The 20,269-nt window shown below is 45.6% G+C and overlaps 1 protein-coding gene across 7 annotated transcripts in view; it reads left to right on the forward strand.

Annotated features, from left to right (window-relative positions):
- The first annotated feature begins 36 nt into the window (after positions 1-36).
- MAGI1 (membrane associated guanylate kinase, WW and PDZ domain containing 1) overlaps positions 37-20,269 on the forward strand; it is a 535,490-nt gene continuing 515,257 nt past the window's right edge. For all 7 annotated transcript variants that reach the window (XM_006089030.3, XM_023754043.1, XM_023754044.1 and 4 more), the window contains exon 1: positions 37-953. In XM_006089030.3, the coding sequence (XP_006089092.1) occupies positions 647-953 (307 nt within the window). In that variant the 5' untranslated portion in view covers positions 37-646. The remainder of the gene's footprint in view (positions 954-20,269) is intronic.

Below are 20,269 nucleotides of genomic sequence, written 5' to 3' on the forward strand. Positions count from 1 at the left end.
CGACCGCGGGGGCGCATGCGCGCGCGTCTCCTCTCGCCGGCCGCTGCGCTCGGCGGGCGCGGAATAGAATGAACTGTAACAAAACAAAGCCGAGCCTTTTGTATCCGCTTTAAAGGGGCCGCAGGCGCTTCCCTCCGGCTCCCCCCACCCCCCTGGCGCCCAACCCCCGCTCGGCGACGGCGTCTCCGGGGCTCCCAGCAACTGGCCGGACGGGCTTCCCTCACCTTCAGGAACAGCCCGCCGGCGGGGCAGGCAGAGCCGGGCGGGAGGTGAAGAGGAGGCTCCGCGTTTGGAGGAGGCAAGAAAGGAAGGAAGGAAGGAAAAAATAGCCGGAGCGGCGCAGAGTGGACTCTGGTCCCGGGGAGCGCGGCCGGGCGCCGGAGCGGGGACCGGGAAGCGCCGGAATGCAAACAAAGCTCGCGGGCGCCGGTGCAGAGCTCGCGGGGCCGCCCGGAAAGTTTGTTTGATGATGGCTTGAGTCGGCGTGCGTGCGGGGAGCGAGGCCGCCAAGTTCTCTCTCCCGCGGCGTCCTTTGGAGGGAGACGTCTCTCCCATGAGCCGGCGGGGGCTCGGGGGCTGTGCTGCGGGGGCACCTGTCTCTCGTGTTATTATTTTTGTTTTGGGGGGAGGAGGGGTGTGACTCGTCATGTCGAAAGTGATCCAGAAGAAGAACCACTGGACTAGCAAGGTTCACGAATGCACCGTGAAGCGGGGACCCCAGGGCGAGCTGGGGGTGACGGTGCTGGGGGGCGCGGAGAACGGGGAGTTTCTGTATGTCGGAGCGGTGGCCGCGGCGGCGGAGCTTCCCGGCGGCGGCGAGGGCCCCAGGCTGGGCGCAGGGGAGCTGCTGCTGGAGGTGCAGGGGGTCCGGGTGTCCGGCTTGCCCCGCTACGACGTGCTGGGCGTCCTGGACAGCTGCAAGGAGGCCGTCACCTTCAAAGCCGTCAGACCAGGTAAGGCGGGACGCGCCTCCGGGAGGCTTCCAGAGGCGGGCGGCGGCCTGCGGAGAGGCCCCCGTCCCCTCCCCCCGGGGGGGCATCTCGATTTCCCGCTCCCCTCTTCCGAGCGCAGCCTGGAGGGGAAATTGAGGCCGTGCGCCCTGTCGCGGAGAAATACACAAAGTTGTGTAGAGGTTGCAGATTGTTTGCTCACCTGCCTTGGGAAGAGGGTTGGGTTTGCGCCTGTTTGCCAACCTGTTATCTCGGCCACTCAGTGCAGCGCAGTTTCGCCTGGGCCTGGAGGACAGTCGCCTGGGCCTGGAGGACAGTCGGGGAGCTGAGGCTGGGGGCACAGTGGAGGCTCTCCAGCTCCTTGGGGGAGCGTTGCCGCAGGCGCAGCGCTGCGTGCTTTTGCCACTTGTCTGTCCAGACGTGGAGAATGGGTATGAGCGAGGGCAGGGCCAATTGGACCTTCTCCACCAGAAAATCATCTTTACCCCACAACCCTCCAGGTGGGTTGGGGTGCCCATGTTCCCGGGCCATTCACTCTACAGCTGGAGGACGCACGTGTCTCCTGGTGTGGCTCAGCCCGAAGGCTTGGGGGGCGGGGAGCTGGAGGAGGGAAGGAGGGGTATGTCCCGCTTGGGGCCAATCAAGCCCAAGTTGATGCTGCCACTACCATCTCACCCATCACTGCCTCCATCACCCCCCGATGCTGAGGATAAGGATAGCTATTACTCATTATTAACTTACTATGTGCCAGACTCTGTAAAACGCTTTCCTTGCATTATCTGGTTCCGAGTCACAAGAATCCTTATAAACCCACATTACAGATGAGGAAACTGGGATCGACATCCCTTAAGTTACTTGCCCAGGGTCACACAGTTACCAAAGTGAGGGTTTGAGCCTTGGCTGTAGAGCCTTAAGCACTGAGGCGGGAGAGGTGGGGAGCTGACTGTTGGGGGCAGGGAGAGGCTGCCTTGTGAGGAGGGAGTGGAAGCAAGTCCCTCTCAGAGTCTGTAGAGGAGTGACGTCCTGCTGGTGGTGGGGAGTCCCTTACGTGCTGGAGTTGGTGAGGGCAAGGGATTGTCCAACAGCGATTCCCCAAGGCACCCCTGGGACTACCTGTGCCTGAGGCAGTTCTCTACCATGAAAGCTGCAGGAAGTGGCAGAGTTGCGTGTGGTGAAAATGCCCATGTGTGCCTGCTGGTCTGGAGGGGCAACAGCAGCTGGAGGAGCATGCCAAGGGAAGAAGGGCTGCTGGTCCTGCCTGGTTAACAGGCCTGTTCCAGATGAGACAGGAGGGGGCCAGGCAGAGTAGAGGGGGTGGGGGTGGGGGGCTGAGACCAGGCAGAGTAGACCCGGCCTTTTAGCTTTGGGAGCCGAGGGGTGACAGTCCTGGAAAGCTCCTTCCATTATGTCCTCTCCTTCTTGGACACCTTCTCCAAGAAGCCCTCCAACAACCATCCAGGATGAACAAATCCTTCCTCCTCTGAGGTGCCCTGAGGCTGTACCTCTTAGTTTTTTCTTTGTTCTAAAGCGTGAGTTAGATCTCTCGCCTCATTTCCATACAAGGTAGTGAGGCATTGAAGGAGAGAGTGCTTCATTCATTGCTTATCTCCCCAGGCTTTGCTTGAGGGCCAATTCCTGGCCTCACCAGAGAATGTGTCCTTATCTGCAAACTGGCTTTTTTGAGGGTATTCCATAAGCTAATAAGCAAAAAGTATGCAGAACAGTGCCTTGCACATTGAAAGTGTTCAATAAAAATGAGCTATTATTGTTATATTTAAATTGAATTTGAGCAGTTATTTATTTCTAAGTCTAGCTGTTAATGTTAGTTACCTGGATTGTGAGTTTCTTGATAGAACTGTAGAGTACATACTGTGTGAAAGCATTTGATGGGAGCAGCTACCGGTCTCAGTTCAGGGCATTTTGGAGAGAGGGGTGCCATCTATCTAGTTGGGGATCTGCAGGTGTCCATTGGGTTCTGTATGGGAGCTGTTTTCCACATCAATATGCGGTGTATGGCTGAACCTCTTCCAAGAGTTAGCGGAGGTCCTGGAGGCATTGTCCCAGCCAGGGCTGCCTCATCCTGGAACTCAGGAAGGGTTGGTCAGATAATCAGGTGTGTTTGGAATCAGACTTCTCTGGGTTGGAAGAAGATGGTAGTGTCTCCAAGTGTTATGTTGTTCCCTTCACCCAGAACCATTCCACGCGCAGCACAGGACTGTCCACAGCAAGTGTGTGTGTAAATATTCTAGTCCTCCTTGTGGTGGGCTAGGATAAGGATGTGGCTGGGGGCTCTCGATTGGCCTGGAATCTGCTACAAAATGAAAGCTACTTCATGTGATAATTACACGGACATAGTTAGCTCTTTAACATCATTACAGAAACTGTGGCACTAGAGAGCATTTCCCTGATCTTCTGATCCCTCTTTTATATTGAGAATATGATTTAAATTATGCCAGGATTGCGCTTACTGGGCCTTGATTACTGTGTTTTAATCATATTAGGTAGGCTCATACTTGGTACATGGAAAGGAAAATGTTGCTTTTGTGTTGTCTGCACCCTGAGCTAGCCATTCCGAGGGACATGGGCCACTGTGGGTGCTGTCTGTATGGAAATGTCACTGTCTTCTTGTGGAAGAAAATTCTGCTGCTTCTATTTCATGGTAGGTCTCTGGAAATATGCACGGACCAAAATAGTCTGTAGCAAATGGTATTATATGAAGCAGGCCTGGATTGTGAAGGAATCAATCTAAATGGATCTACCAGGTTGGAGTTAATTCATTTTATTTTTATTTATTTATTTTTTTAAAAATATATTTTATTGATTTTTTACAGAAAGGAAGGGAGAGGAATAGAGAGTTAGAAACATCAATGAGAGAGAAACATCGGCCAGCTGCTTCCTGCACCCCCCCCACCCCTGCCACTGGGGATGTGCCCGCAACCAAGGTACATGCCCTTGACTAAAATTGAACCTGGGACCCTTCAGTCTGCAGGCCGACGCTCTATCCACTGAGCCAAACTGGTCAGGGCTGGAGTTAATTCATGTTAAAGGGAGAAATGCCTAAAAAATTTTACATCTCTATGCTATATGAGTGTTGTTATTATTATTTTTAATGTATGTATGTATTTATGTTTTTATTGATTTTAGAAAGAGAGAGAGAGGGAGAGGGGGAGAGAGGGAGTGGGGGAGAGAGAGAAACATAGATCGGCTGCTTCCTGCATGCCCCTTATTGGGGATCTAGCCAGCAACCTGGGCATGTGCCCTGAATGGGAATCAAACCAGCAACCTCTCAGTGCATGGGACAGTGTTCAACCAAATGAGCCACACTGGCCACGGTTAAATAAATGTTATTTTATATATATATTAGAGGCCCGGTGCATGAAATTCATGCAGGGGGAGGGTGTCCCTTAGCCCGGGCCTTCACTCTCTCTAATTTGGGACATCCCTCTCACAATCCAGGACCGCTGGCTCCTAACCACTCGCCTGCCTGCCTGACTGATTGCCCCTAACCAGTTCTGCCTGCCAGCCTGATCACCCCCTAACCACTCCCCTGCCAGCCTGATTGACGCCTAACTGCTCCCCTTGGGGCCTGATCGCTCCCAACTGCCCTCCCCTGCTGGCCCGATTGCCCACAACTGCCCTCCCCTGCAGGCCTGGTCCCCCCCAACTGCCCTCCCCTGCCAGCCTAGTCACCCCCAACTGATCCTCCCCTGCTGGCCTGGTCGCCCCCAATTGCCCTCCCCTGTAGGCCTGGTTGCTCCCAACTGTCCTCCCCTGCTGGCCTGTTTGCCCCCAACTGTCCTCCCCTGCCGGCCTGATCGCCCACAACTGCCCTCCCCTGCCGGCCATCTTGTGGTGACGTGAGGGCATCGCGTGAGGGCACGAGGACCACCTAGGGTTTTATTAGTATAGATAATAAAGCATATATGTATACTTTATAAGTATATATTTACCTATAGTAAAACTAGTGACTTGGTGCATGGATTCATGCACATTGAATGGAAATTAATTAGAAGGTGGCCGGCAGGGTGGGACTGGGTGAGATGGGCTGGACATGCCCTGGAGCCAACCTCCCGCTGTTCCTCCTCCCCAGTGTCTGCAGAGTGAGCGGGTCCCTCTGGCAGGTGGGGTCTCTTGGCCTGGCCTGCAGGGATCAGGCTGAAACTGGCTCTCTGACATGCCCTGAGAGGTCCTGGAGTGAGAGAGGGCACTCTGCAAAGTTGCTGTCCTACAGGGTGTGCAGTAAACTAGATTCAGGGTCGACAGTGCCCCAGCAACAACATAACCCACAGCCGAAGGTGGAATCGTGCAGCCCCATGAGGAATCGGGCTCCCTCCTCTCTGGTTTTGGGGTGCGTCACCCAAGAACCACTGCTGCCAAGTCACTGCAGCACGGCAGCTCCTGTGTTGAGTGTCTGCCCCCTGATGGTCAGTGCACATCATAGCGATCGGTCAGATGGTTGGACACTTAGCATATTAGCCTTTTATATATATAGATCAGTGATGGCGAACCTTTTGAGCTCGGCATGTCAGCATTTTGAAAACCCTAACTTAACTCTGGTGCCGTGTCACATACAGAAATTTTTTGATATTTGCAACCATAGTAAAACAAAGATTTATATTTTTGATATTTATTTTATATATTTAAAAGCCATTTAACAAAGAAAAATCAACCAAAAAAATGAGTTCGCGTGTCACCTCTGACATGCGTGTCATAGGTTCGCCATCACTGATATAGATGCACACTTTTAAGTATATTGTTTGCTGAGTTTTGACCATGGTATAGGCTCATGTTATCTTCACCCAGATCAAGATACAGAACCCCAGAAATTTCTGTCATGTCTCCTTCCAGTCAGTTCCCCCCACCCTCCAGAGGCAAAGGCTGTTTGATTTCTTTCACCAGGAATTACTTTTGTCTATTATTGAAATTCACACAAGTGAAATGATGCAGTATGTACTCTTTGTCTGGCTTTTTTCACGCAGCAAAATATTTTGGAGATTTCATATTATTGTGAGCATCATTGTTCCTTTTTATTATTGAGTAGTATTTCACTGTATACACATACCAGTTTGTTTATATTTTTGTTCATCTATGGACATTTGGACTATTGATCATTTTTTGGATATTGAATAACAGCTAGGTGAATAAAGCTGTTACAAATGTTGTAGTTGCTCCACATTTTTGCTAATCTTTGATCTTGTCTGTTTTTTGATGTTGAAAGAAAGTAATTAAGGAGACTTTGCTACAGGATGTAGCTGTCTTTATGAAGCTAGTCTTTATGAAGCACTTGCATTAGAATGTGCCAGGCCCTTGGCTAAGCTAGTGCTTGATGGGCATTTTGATTTTTATTCCTCATAACTTAGACGTCAGGAACTGAGGGCCAGAGAGTTTGGGTGGCTTTTCTAAGGGTCATACAAGTGGCAGAAGTAGAGCTGGAGCTCAGCTGTGTTGGATTCCAAAACCTATACTCCCAGGCCTGGGTGAGTGGATCTCAAGTAGGGACCCCTGACCAGTGGCATTAGTATCACCCAGGAAACTGGTCAGATTGCACATTCCCGTCCCCACTGATGCTGAAGCTCATGGGGGTGCAGCCTGTGGGGTGTTTGTAACAAGCCCCCCGTGATTCTGATGCCTGCTCAGTATTGAGTACCACTGCTGTAGGGTATGGACCTACAGTGAGGAAATGGCAGTAGGTGAGGCAGGTGACCTGGGCTCCAGGTCAGCCAGATGGTCACCCTCTTTGGGCCCAAGTTTCTTCTTGCCAGAAAGGAGTGGGTGCCCCTGCAGGTCTTTTGTACTCAAAATACGGCAATTCCACGAATAACTTAGACTTCAAAAGTTTAAAATGGTGTGATTGTAGTTTCCCAAACTGGTAATATTATAGGCTATGCGTACATATTTTTGTAGGTGAATTTTGTGGTTTTTGCAAATTACCCAGGAACCAAAACAGTCTCTCCACTTTCTTTTTTCTTTTTTTAAAAACAAAATAGAGACAATAAATAAGACACAATTTAGAAACCACAACACCACCACCTGGCCCTTCCTTCACAGGAATGAGGGAATGATGACCACATACAATTGAGTATAGTTCTCTGTGCCTTTCTTTGTTTTGTTTTGATGTTATGTGTTTATTTTGAACAATTGGAAGATGTGACAGTAGTTCTATAACAAAATTCTGTTCTCATCTGAAAACACGGTGCTTCGTCTTTCTTGGTTTCCCACAAATTCTGCTTCAGGGTCTCTGGGCTTGCTTCCCCCCCCCCCCCCCCGTAAAAGTCACAAGGTTGACACTCCTCCCCTGGTGTCCCTTCAGAGAGACCTTCATCGGGCTCCTCATCAGTGCTGTGCTGCTCCATGCCTACAACCAGCTCCGGAAAGGGAGGCCCTGTTTGTAGCATCATTGGAGATGGGAAGAGCTGTGTGTGATCAGTTTTCCAGAGTTAGTGTGAGCTGGCCTTGCACTCCACTCACCTGCGGAGGACAGCTCCCGGGCCCCTCGTCTCCCCTAATCTTGTTTGTGTCTTCATAGCCTTGTCACATTTTCATAGTCTTGTTTCTTTTTTATTGTCTGTCTCCTCTCCCACTGGAATGTAAGATCCATGAAAACAAGGAGCTTTACTCACCTATCCGTCCCTCCATTTGTCAGGGCCTAAAATAGTACCCGGCAAATCATAGGTGCTCACTAAAATGTTTTGGATGCATGAATGAATTTTCCAGTGTCGCTTCTTACATAAGTGCAGACTAGACCATCTTCAACATGTTTCCCTCTTAACTCCCTATTCATCTTTCATTTCTTCTCATTTAGGATCATAAAACGTTCACTTCCTCATCACCAGATCTTTCATTTAGCTGGTTCCCCGTGTCTAATAATTTAGACTGAGCTATAAATAAACAAATGACTGACAGATTTAATGAATTATATTTCAGTATTTCTGCCTGTTGACTCCTGGAGTTTGTGAAGTGAAAATTCAGATGTTCAGCAGGCAGGATGATAGGGGTTTGTTCTGTTTTCTGTTGATGTGGGACCTGCGCTATGTTAAGATCTATAAGAATGACCCTTTACCTCCGTTTTCTTGTAGCATTGTCTCTTTGTACAATTTTCCCAACCACCAGCAAATCAGATCTTTGCTACAGTAAGTCTGATTTTGTCCTTTCTTGCTCTTAAATTGTGTTTTGTGTTTATATATCTTTTTTCTTTTTTAACTTAAACTTTCAAAAATCAATCTGTTTTTGTTCTTGGTGCCAAAAGACCACTCTCTGAAGGGTATTTTTAGTTACACTGTGGAACATTCCATAGATTTTACAAAAAATAATGCAAGGACAGGCAACCCAACTCGTGCATTGTTTCCAGTGGCCACCCTTTGCCAATGGCTGTGATATTTAAAAATAGACTGACTTGACTTTATGATGCAATGCATACAGTTGGCTCACTAAGTTTGCTGGCATCCATTCCCCAGCCGGTTTTAGAGGGCAGAATTGATGATATCCACCAAAGGGAATTAAGTGGTTTATAAGCGAAAACATTCTGACATCTCCGTACCACAAGGGTTTATATGAAGGATGTTGCTTTATAAACGATGGTTATTTAATGCAAAACACCCGTCTCTGATGTTAGCGGTCTCTTCCTTGAGTTTGTATATGTGTGTAACAGGATATACTGATTTTGTATACACTGAGAATAAAGGCTGTCAAATTTGTTAAGGACTGACATTCACATCCTAAGAAAGTAGGTTAGTACGTTTCTGTCTGTCTTCATGCAGCTCATATGTTGAGCTCCATAACCTTGAAAAATCCCTAGTCAGTACTGGAGCTTTGCTGTGTGCATCCCTATGGATGTCAGCATCCCCATGTAGTATTTCTGATGGATTTGTGTGGTGTTTCCATAGCTGCACCCCCGTGACGTCAAGGACATGCCTGTCATATTAACTTCTGCTCTATAGTCAGGTGTCCTGGGGAGCGTCCACTGCGCTCTGGATGTCATCTTTTCAGAAGGCATGTTGCGAAATTAGAAAATGTAATTTGAACAGTGTCTTCTATGATTAAATAAGCTTCTCTTTTTATAGCTAAGTAATTAAATAATGGAGTAACCCATTATTTGATAATTTCCATAGTCTCTATCCCAGAGTGAAAGCCAGGTCCTTACAGTAACTGGCAGGACCCCCAGGATATGGCCCAGGACATGCCTTCTCTGCCCTGTCTGTGGCCTGCTGGTCTTTACATGGACATCTGGAAGGCTTGCTTCCTCATGAACTTCAAGTCTCTTCCAAATGTCACCTTCTCAATGACACCTCCTCCTCTGACCTCGTTATTTAACATATATTTTATTGATTTTTTTACAGAGAGGAAGGGAGAGGGAGAGAGAGTTAGAAACACCGATGAGAGAGAGAGACATCAATTAGCTGCCTCCTGCACACCCCCCACTGGGGATGTGCCCGCAACCAAGGTACATGCCCTTGACCGGAATCGAACCTGGGACCCTTGAGTCCAAAGGCTGACGCGCTGTCCACTGAGCCAAACCGGTCAGGGCAGTTCAAGCATTTCTTGACATCCACTGTCAAATGTAGAATAAATCTCTGTCGAGCTCAGTTGCCTCTAAAAATTCCGATGTTTGAAAGTCTCTAGCAATTTAGGTATTTTGTGATGGATCACGTTAAACTTGCTAAGGGTTTAACATTTGCAGTCTCTGGTTGGGGATGAGTAGAGCTTAGCTGATGGATGTAGGAATATTTTCAAAGATGGAGAGCATTGCTAGCCTGCTTCCGTTACGGGTTTAGGGCAGCACGTGCTGAGTGTCAGGGGACTTGGCAAACTTGGCCTCACATGGACTAGGAGAGGTTTTGTGGGCACTGTCAGCTGTGTGTACAGACTGTTACCGTCTCCAGTGTCGGGAGAACGAGTTATGTAAGAGAATTACATTCTCTCGGCTAAGGTGTCAACCCCAGCATTACTGCCTACGGAGGCATTTGGTGGGCCTTTAATGGGATACAGTTATGTTTTCCACAGCAAGGCTAATCTTTCAGCCCATTATGAGGTAAGATTCGAAGCTCTCTTTATGGACAGTGGCTTGCTGGTGCAATTAAAAGGCAATTATGCCCTGATTATAAGCCATGTTTCAAAATTATTGCAATATACAGTGTTAACAGGATTGCAGCACTGCTTGTAAAATTATCCGCAAATATCAGCTTCTCAGTGTTGTTGATTCTCAGGTTTTGGACTCAGGCTGACTGGGGTAGAAGGCAGGCTCTTCCATTCCTTAGTGGGTGACCCAGGGTGAGAGACTTCACCTCTTTATGCCCGGATGTCTCCCTCTGAAAATAGGGATAGTAATGGTACCTACTTCCTAGGGCTGATGAAGTTAGTACTAACGTGAGATTTAAGTAAACCTCATGGCCCAGGGCCACTGTTATTTGAATGTCCCCTGTCTCAATGCACTTGGAAGAGAAGAAGCTCTTGAGAGATGGAGATTGTGGTACACAGGTCCCTGGAGAGCTTTTCAAGTCTGAAAAAACCCTCATTTTTCTGCACGATTCAGATGCTGCTTTTTAAAAAGGTTGGGATTAGTTCAGACAAATTGAAGAAAACCTTTAGATCTCACCAAGCGTAGGTGGAGGTCTAAGCTGCCTGAACTTCTCCCACCTTGTCACTGGTGACAATGGATTCTAATGATTGTCATCAGGCTGCAGGTAGTGGTAAGGCACCAAGGAAGGACAAGGGAGTCCTGGCAGCAGGGATGAGCCTTGAGAACATTACACTGAGGACCTTTGATCTTCTTGGCACTGTACCTGGGCTCCCAGATCAGGAATGACTGGGGAGAAAGTGGAACTTGGTGTTATAAGGGTTTGCAGTCAGACTGGTTGTGTTCAAGTCCAGGCTCTGCCACTTCCCAGCTGAGCCACCATGGGCACATTAACCTCCCGGAACCTCAGTTGAAAATGAGAATAATACTTACTCGTAGGGTGGTTGTGAGGATGAAATGAGAAAATGTATGCAAAACACTCAGTCCTTTGCTTGGCACCTAAGTCAGTGATGGCGAACCTATGACACGCATGTCAGAGGTGACACGGGAACTCATTTTTTTGGTTGATTTTTCTTTGTTAAATGGCATTTAAATGTATAAAATAAAGATCAAAATATAAATCTTTGTTTTACTATGGCTGCAGATATCAAAAAATTTCTATATGTGACATGGCACCAGAGTTAAGTTAGGGTTTTTCAAAATGCTGACACGCCGGGCTCAAAAGGTTCGCCATCACTGACCTAAGTAGTGCTTACCGAAATACCTTCATGGTGGCAGCTGTGATAATTTTCATCTGAGAAATGGAGACTCCTCAGTGAGTTCCTCCAAAGGAGTGGTTCTTCCGGGGAAATTTGCCCCCAGGGGACATCTGGCAATGTCTGGAAACATTTCTGGTTAACAGCTGGGGGTAGGATGTGCTACTGGCATTTAGGGAGTAGAGGCCAGGGATGCTGCTGAACGTGCAGAGCATAGCCTTGCACCAGAGAATTCTGAGCCCCAAACAGCAGTAAGGCTGAGGCTGAGAAAACGGCTGTAAGGAAGAACTTCATGGTTAAGACTGGGAATCTGAATTCGAGTGGTAAACTAATAATCATAACTATTATTTATTGCTATATTTTTAATTTTTTTAACTAAAAAAATTCTTTATTTCAATTACAGTTTACATTCAATATTATTTGGTATTGGTTTCCAGTGTACAGCATAGTGGTAAGACAATCATATACTTTACAAAGTGTTCCCCTGACATTTCCAGTACTCACCTGGAACCATACATAGTTATTACAGTATTATTGACACTATTTCTTATGTTGTAGTTTTACATCCCCATGACTGTTTTGTAACCACCAATCTGTTCTTCTCAATCTCTTTGCCTTTTATACCCAGTCTCCCTCCCCTCTCCCCTCTGGCCTCCATCTGCCTGTTCTCTGTTGATCTTCTGACATGTCACTGACATAGGTTTGGGTTTCACCTGGGTAGATGATGTCATTCTGGTTTAGCCATGAGAACATTAGCTGGGGAGGTCAGGTAATTATCCTGGCCCCCAGGCAGCTGACACGGATGAGATTCAAGTTAGGATCCTGGTTCCAACATTCTTATCCTTGGTTTTGTCCAGAAAAAGGACCAGGTGCTGGGGCATCCAGTCTGAACCCCCAGCGCTGGGCTAGATGGGGAAGACAAGCATGTCTGACATCCTGGGGTGGATGGGGCCCTTCGATATAATGAGTTTGGAGAAGGAAGCTGTAAATTGATTTGAAATAATTTACATTGGCTGTAGATCCAGGGGGTGGGAGAAGGTGCAGCCGAGAAAGTTCTGGGACAGGTGCATGGTAATGAAGAAGTATTTGATGCTTCTAGATTGGTTGTGGGTTAAAGTTGGGAAAGTTCGTGCATAAGCAAGTCGTGGTGGCATCTGATGGTCAGCTCATCCTGTTAGGTAAGAACTGAATAGCTGCCTGGAGGTTGATTCAGTGTTGATACACATTCAGGTATGTGAGCAGTATTTTGTTGGTTTTGGCCCATGGCTGATAACTGATGAACTCTCCTTGTCTCCTCTTCCCACCTTCCCATCTGCTGTAATTTAATACATTCAGCATTTTTCTCTTGTCAGTTTCTACATTAGAAAAGTCTTGACTCCGTGTCCTTCTCCTGTGGGAGTCAGTGTGGATGTACCTCTCAGAGGCTGTCCCATTGCTGCCTGAGACGGCATGACAGGCCAGGTGGCCGCAGCGAAGACAGTCCTAGAAATACACCATCGACTCCAGTGTGTTTACCTGCCGAACACAGAGCGGGCTGCCACAGTTCTCAAGAAGTTCTGCTCATCCACCTTCTCTTTTCTCTCATCTTTCTTACAACCCTGCTGATTCCTTCCTCTCTGCTCTCCTTTTTCTCCCACGAATGTCAGGATTTCAAGGGTCACAACAGACTTGTACTAGTAATTCAGATTTGCTGCTTTGGGTTATGTGCTTCTTGAATTCTTGATTCCAGCATCCTTGTTTTTGAGCTTTTGTAATCTCTGTCTTCTGTCGGTGTTCAATGAATATTTGTCGCATTGAATTCTTTTGAGGGTAACGAGTAGGCATAACTTTTAGATTTAAAAAAATTCTTGTTTAAGATCTTGTTGGCTAGAAAATCCATGGCTTATTTTTAAGGCATATTAAATATACTTAGCCATATGTCTGACTTTTCTGTGATGATTTAACATGGTTGTCTGCCAGTTGTAGCATTTTGAACTGTAGAGAAAATATTGAATTAATTGTGTTGAAGGTCGCAGAGGGCCTTCATTCTGACCAGATGTGTTCAGTGATTGAACCTATTGCTTATGTAATGTGGCCACGGAAGGCATCACTTGGGCTTGATTTAAATAGAGTCAGTTTTTTACCACCTGGATTCTTGGCCCAGCGTTAGAATTTACATCTGAGAGGGAAAGCCTGTTCATTTCCTCCTCCAGCTACCATCAGCCTGCTGCAGTCTGTGCGACTTGGTTAGAAATTCAAAACTCAAGGTCAAGTTGTTAAGAAAGAACTTCAGTTTGGAGCATGTGGGTTTTATATTTTTACTGATTTTTTTTTTTTAAAGCATAGGCATCTAGATTTTGGTTTCTGATCTTTTAAAAACTCAAATAGTATTGTGACTGTCCGTAGTTGGTCTGTGCTCTTACAGCTTGTTTTTCCTGGTGAAATTTAGTTTTGTCCCTTCATTTAAACAGCGTGTGCAATACAGAAAGATGTGAATGTAAAAGAAAAATGTATCTGGGGGGGGGGGGGGGGAAGGACACTTATGTAATACCCTTTGTAATACTTATAGCGAAAAAAAAAAAAAAAAGAAAAATGTATCCACATTGCTCATTCATTGCAGAGAAATACACATTGTTAACCATATATATGTATATATATTCATGCACACACATATATACATATATATGAAATACACACAAACATATATGTTTTTATAGACTTTTTAGGGTCTTTTTCTTATGAAAATTGGAACATACAATACATACTTTGTGCCTAACAATATATCATGGATATTTTTTCTTCACTATCTATATATATCTACTTTATCATTACAATTTTTTGGTTGTATTATAATATATTAAACCATGCTTCAGTTGTATTATAATGTATTAAACCATTATAATCTAATAAATAATAATATATTAAAGGATGAACGGTTAGGCTGTTTTCAGTTTTCTACTTTTCACACACATTGATGAATATTCTTATGCATATATTTTAGTGAACTTCTTCAGATAGGTGTCTAGAATTCTTGGCAGACGTGAATTTTATCTTTTTAAGACTTAATAGCTACCACTGTGGTGCTCTTCAGAGAGCATGTCAACTTCTATCCTTGCAACTTATATGTGAGAGTCTTGTATTTCTTCACTTATCTCAGAACAGATACTACCTAGCACTGGAATTGTTTATTTATAATAGTCATCACAAACTCAAATACTGAGCAGGTATTTGAAAAGACATTAGGGAGCGGTGGGGACTGGGGTGAATGGGAAGAGCATGTCTTGCTCAGAGGGAGCAGCTGACACTCAGCTTCAGCTTACTGCTATCACGTGCGAACATTGGCCCAGTGTTGCCAGGTTGTTCAAGTTTTCAAGAGAATCCAGAAGTTTGAATATGTTAAAAAAAAACCCCATCAACTTTGTGCCATATTAAAAATGTTGATTCAGAGTCATTTCAAAAGCATGGATGAACCAAACAAAACACATCTGGGAGCCATATTTGGTCCTTAGGCGACAAGCTTGCAACCTCTTACTTATGCATTTGTCTCTCACTCGATGTCTCTCACACTTCATCTCTTTAATTACAGTGATCACATTTCTTACCCCTGTCTATATTCTCAGGGCCCAGGAGACTGACCAACGCGCAGTGAGGGTCCATAAGTATGCATCAGAGTGAATAATAAGTTCCAGAAGTGGTCTAGTTTGTCACTTTAGTCCATGTTAGTTTATTTGGGGCCCACCTGGTGACAGCACCTCCATTCTAATTGTGAGGAGCTGGGGAGAGGGTATATTTTGACAGCTGATCGTAATTCATGGTTCTGGTCTGCTGACTCTTAGAATTGGGTATAAAATAGCATCTTGATGATGACATTTATATGAATATGTATTGAAATAATATATATATATATATATATATATATATATATATGATATATATATTTTTTTTTCTCTGCTTTTAACTGATTATACTGTGAAATATGTGGCCTTACAAATAAAAGAATGAGTGAACTTTATGTAAATCTTTTAGGGAGGTTTGGTTTTAAATGTATCTGCGAAGTTCCTAATACCATGATTTGTTTGGACATTATACAGGTAAATAAGGACCCTAATCTTTATTCCAAGAGTGGATGCTTTCTGAACATGATTAACTCTTAAGACCAGTGGGCATCTGTTTTTCAGGGACCGTGTTAAAGGTAGTTTTGTTTTTTGAAAACCAGTGCAGACCTTCTGGTTTTCCTGCGACGACATGGATTGCTCTGCATATTCATGTTGGGTGCTGGGCCTTCGGCAGCCGGGTGGGGGAAGGGACTCTGGTAATTCAGAGTAGAAGGTAAGTCAGTGCAATTTTCTATCAAGGAGCCAGTCCAGGAAGGGCCTCAATAAAATGAGGACTATACAGTGGGCAGTAAAAGCTCAACATGGAGTTCATGTTTTGCTAGGTTTGGATTTGGACTGTGTTTCTGTTCTCCTTAAGAACATTTCAAGAGGCTGTCTAGGAACTCAAAGCTTAGATAGGATATTTTATATGTAATTAGGACTTTGGATGTGAGATAAGACTCAGGACAGTTTTCAAGTTTCAACAACTGTATGCCCTGATCCACTTCCTTCTTTATTACAATCACTTCTGGGGCACCCACAGTTCCCCTGAGTTGGCATGAACTTTGGCTTCTGTTTAAGGATAAGATGTAGCAGGAAGAGCCTGTATTCCATGGTGTTTTAGTATGGGCGATCCTTGGTAAAATTCCTGGGCTTTGGTCTTTGGTAAGGAGGAGAGTGCAGCCACAGTGAGCCATGCCGAGTGCAAAGCCCCGGTTAAGCATCTCCATGGTGTATATGATGGTTCTTTAGAAAGCACAGAGTGTCCTCTCTATATTCACATAGTGCACATATCTCATTATTCAGAAGAGAGAAGTCAGAGAGAGGATGCCCAGCAAGGAAAAAATTCACGTAGCTGTTGTCTATTTCTGTCTCTCCAAATCTGTGGGGAAATACTGCCATCAGTAAGAAACTCCTGGCTTTCGTAAGCAGTGTGCATCTTCCTGGGGTTCATTTTAGCTGAAAGTGGAAGCTCAAGCAATTCTGTGTGAAATAATGATCTCACGGGAAGGTGACTGTGGGAAGGCATTAGTGGGAATGTGATAGCTGGTTACTGTTGAAGTCCTTTTTTGTGGAAGGAGCCTGTCTGGTTTAATAAAACATGGTGGTGAGTCATCCTATTGCCAGAATTCCTGAGGGGAAGAGATGTTCTGAAAAGGCTGCAGGGTCTTTGGGGCCCTGTGTACCTGTTGCCAGGCACTTGCCCTCACCTGATGGCTGCCGGCAGCTTGCAGGCAGAGCTGCTCGGAGAATATGATCAGGTTTGGAAATAGAGGCCCACAAATTAAGTTTGCATGAAAGGAAAGTGCATCAGAATTACCCGGGAGAATTTTCAAGATGTGGGCGTCTGGGGGTGACTTCATTAGTGGTGCTGACTCAGGTCTCCCTGCCCAGCACAGCCTGATGCCCCGACCCCAGAGAATGGTCCACAAACAGCCACTGATTCAGAATCACCCAGGTGTTCATGAAATATGGGGATCACTAGGCCCCAGTCCAGATCTCGTGATCAGAATCCTGGGTGGTAGGCCCTGTGACCCCACCAGTGTTTAAAAAAGTTCTGGCTGATTGTGGGAAGTCCTAAAATACTGGCCTTTTCAATTCTAGTTACCTAATAAATCAGTGGTTCTCAACCTTCTGGCCCTTTAAATACAGTTCCTCATGTTGTGACCCAACCATAAAATTATTTCCGTTGCTGCTTCATAACTGTAATGTTGCTACTGTTATGAGTCGCAATGTAAATATCTGATATGCAGGATGGTCTTAGGCGACCCCCGTGAAAGGGTCGTTCGACTGCCAAAGGGGTCACGACCCACAGGTTGAGAACCACTGTAATAAATGATGGTAACAGAATCCACTCTGTATTTGAATGAACACTGATTGCAGGAGGGAGTCAACAACAGAAAGATTAATTGATTTGAGCTACTAGTTCTAGGGCGGCGAATACTGGGTGTGTGCATCTGTGCAGGTGGAAGGTCAGGTTCTTGCTTCCGGATCCTGGCATTAGTCTGATAATCCCGAGGGACCTCGTCCTCAGCACCGCACTTGCCTTTTTAAAATAGCAAAGGAGCTCTGGGGGAAAGACAGTACTATCCGACAGAACATCCTGCAGTAATGGCCATGTTCTTCAGCTACTGTGTTCATTATTTTACCCACTAGCTACACGTGGAGATTGTGTACTTTTATGGTGGCTAGTGTGGCCACATTTTGTTAGCCACACTATGAAAAGGAAACTTTTCCTTTTATTTACTTTCAGTTAATTTCAGTGTAAATCTAAGTAGACACATCTATCAGATTGAACAGCACAAGAGACAATGCCATTACAAGTGGTGAGGACAGTCACAGTTCTTTGGTGTTATATTTACCTCCTCCATGAAGAAGAGGGTGGAGTGGCACTTTGGGTTGATCCTTGTTAAATGTGAAAGCTTGGGATCAGTAGTTTTTAAGTGTACTTTTTACCTCTTTTATTCATATGTTCCCTGGTGACAGTTTTCTTAAAGAAGCTCAGTGAATGGCAGTAGGCTGATTCTCCCAAAACAGAGTAGTTTGTATGGAACAGATATGTTCCATGAGGCTAGGCATGACGCTGTTCCTGTGGCTTGCTCTGTCTCCAGCAGCTGCTATAACGGGTGATTGAATAAATGATTTCATTTGGAGTGTTTTGTACAGAGAGGGAGAGTCTCAGTTACCTTTGTGTTGCATAAACTATTTACCTTCATGTTTTTGGTTACAAGTAATAAAAAACAACTTAAATGGCCAAAACAACAAAGGGGATTAGCTGATGCATATAACTAAGAATGTCAGAAGAAAGAGGGAGCTTCAGGTAGGGTTTGCGCAGGACACGGGTCACGTTTCTCTGATTTGCTTCAGAATTGCTATTAGCCCATAGGATGCCTTTGTTCAAGCCTGAAAGTATATATTTTCTGGGCAGACCAACCCAACGTGGCCTGGAGAGCAGAGTCTGGGCAGGATTCTGGCCCATATTCGCCACCTGTAAGAACATAACCTAGGGACAGTCTTGTTAGGGACAGTCTTGGTTCTCTCAGGGCTGCACTCTTCACTTTGCTGGCTTTGGCCTCAGGGGTTTGCAGGTGGGTGACTGGCAAAGGGTGTGAAGTCCTGCTTATTTACAGGGAGGCCTAGAGCAGTGGTTCTCAACCTTGGCTGCACATTAGAATCACCGATTCCCAGGTGGTTCTAATGTGCAGCCAAGGTTGAGAACCACTGGCCTAGAGGAATGTCTCAGGCTGGGCGCTGAGTGGCTTAGGCCTGCAGCCCCTAAACCAATCAGGGAAGCTTATGCAAATCAGCACTCACTTGCAGTTGGGGGTGTGTGTAGGGAGTCAGTCCTCATCTGAACCAAGTCACTGTTACAGTGGGGGAGACATATAGGTGCTGTTAAGAAGGGAGAAGCCATGGGATGGATGCTAGTGAATGAGGCCTAATTCTTGCAACTGCCCCCAATGTGATGGTGAATTTAGAGAGGGAGTCAGATTGGACAGAAGCCATGGGAATTTCAATTGTGATTGAGTATAGATGAGGTCAGAACAGAGTCTTTGGGCATGAGTTTAATAGTTGATGGATTCAAGAATAGTAACAGCTCCATTTTCTGACCCTTTGTTATTGTAGTCCTGCTTGGGCTGCCATAACAAAATGCTGCAGACTTAAACAAGACATTTTTTCACAGTTCTGGCCTAGAAGTTCATGATCCAGGTGATGGCAGATTTCAGTTTTTGGTGAGGGCTCTCTTTCTGGCTTGCAGATGGCTGCTTTCTTATCTTTGGTGTTTCTTCTTATAAGTGTACTGATTTTACTTACTGGATTATGGCCCCAACCTCATTTAACCCTAATTACTTCCTTTAAGGCCCCATCTCCGAATATAGCCACAATAGGGACTATTGATTCAACACGTGAATTTGGTGGTGGTTGGAGGGGGGAGCACAAATATTCAGTCAGTGACAACAGACATTATCTTGTTTTTCTTCACAGTGACTTTTGAAGTAGATACTATTTTACTGATGAAGAAACTGAAGCTTAGATTAAATAATTTGCCCCTCAAAACAGCTAATAAGCAGTGGTTCTAATCTGGTTCTAACTCCAGAACCTGTGCTGTTAAACATTATTTAAGACCAGAAGTTTCTAACCCAGGTGATTTTGCTCCCATCCTCCACCTGGATCAAGCAAATATGAAGACAGTATTGGTTGTTACAGCTGGGGAGGGGCTACTGGCATCTAGTGAGTAGAGACTAGGGGGCTGTGAAACATCCCACAATGCATAGGACAGTCCCCCACAACAAGGAATTATGTGGCCCCAGATGTCAATAGAACCAAGATTTTGAAACCCTGCTCTAGACTTGTGTTACCTTCTCATAGAATCTCCTCCTCTAGTCACTCACCACTCTCTTTTCATGTTAACATTCATCACGTGAATCTGAAATTATTTATTCTGTCCCACTGGAGTGTAATTACCTTGAGGACAGGAACCTGAGTCTGTGTAATTATTATTATTATTATTATTATTATTATTATTATTATGGCTAGGCAGTACTCCTGGCACCTGGCATAAACATTTGAGCAGCATAAACATTTGTCAGATGAATGAATGAATGAATGAATAAATGAGTGAACCAACCCAAATGCTTCCTTCTTGTGGTGGGTAGGTGCTACCATATATGGACATGGCTCAGGGAAGATATAAGAATAGCCAGAAGGGTTGAACAGTGCTGTTATCTATGGGGACACACTGGGTCCCCAAAGGGCAGAGTGAGAAGAGCAGACAAGTTTTTGGTCTGCTGGCTGAACTTGACAAGCAGTGACTTGAAGAGGAGAAAGGGAGATAAGTAACCAGGACCAACCTGTGTTGTGCACAGTGAGGTGAGACTGAGCTTGAGTAGCTGATTAGGACCCTGAGCACTCAGAATGCAGGGGGATGCAAAGAAGATCACCACCCCAAAGTGGCCACCAAAGGCGGTAGCAGGT

Source organism: Myotis lucifugus, unplaced genomic scaffold (assembly GCF_000147115.1).
Source record: "Myotis lucifugus unplaced genomic scaffold, Myoluc2.0 scaffold_55, whole genome shotgun sequence".
NCBI lineage: Eukaryota > Metazoa > Chordata > Mammalia > Chiroptera > Vespertilionidae > Myotis > Myotis lucifugus.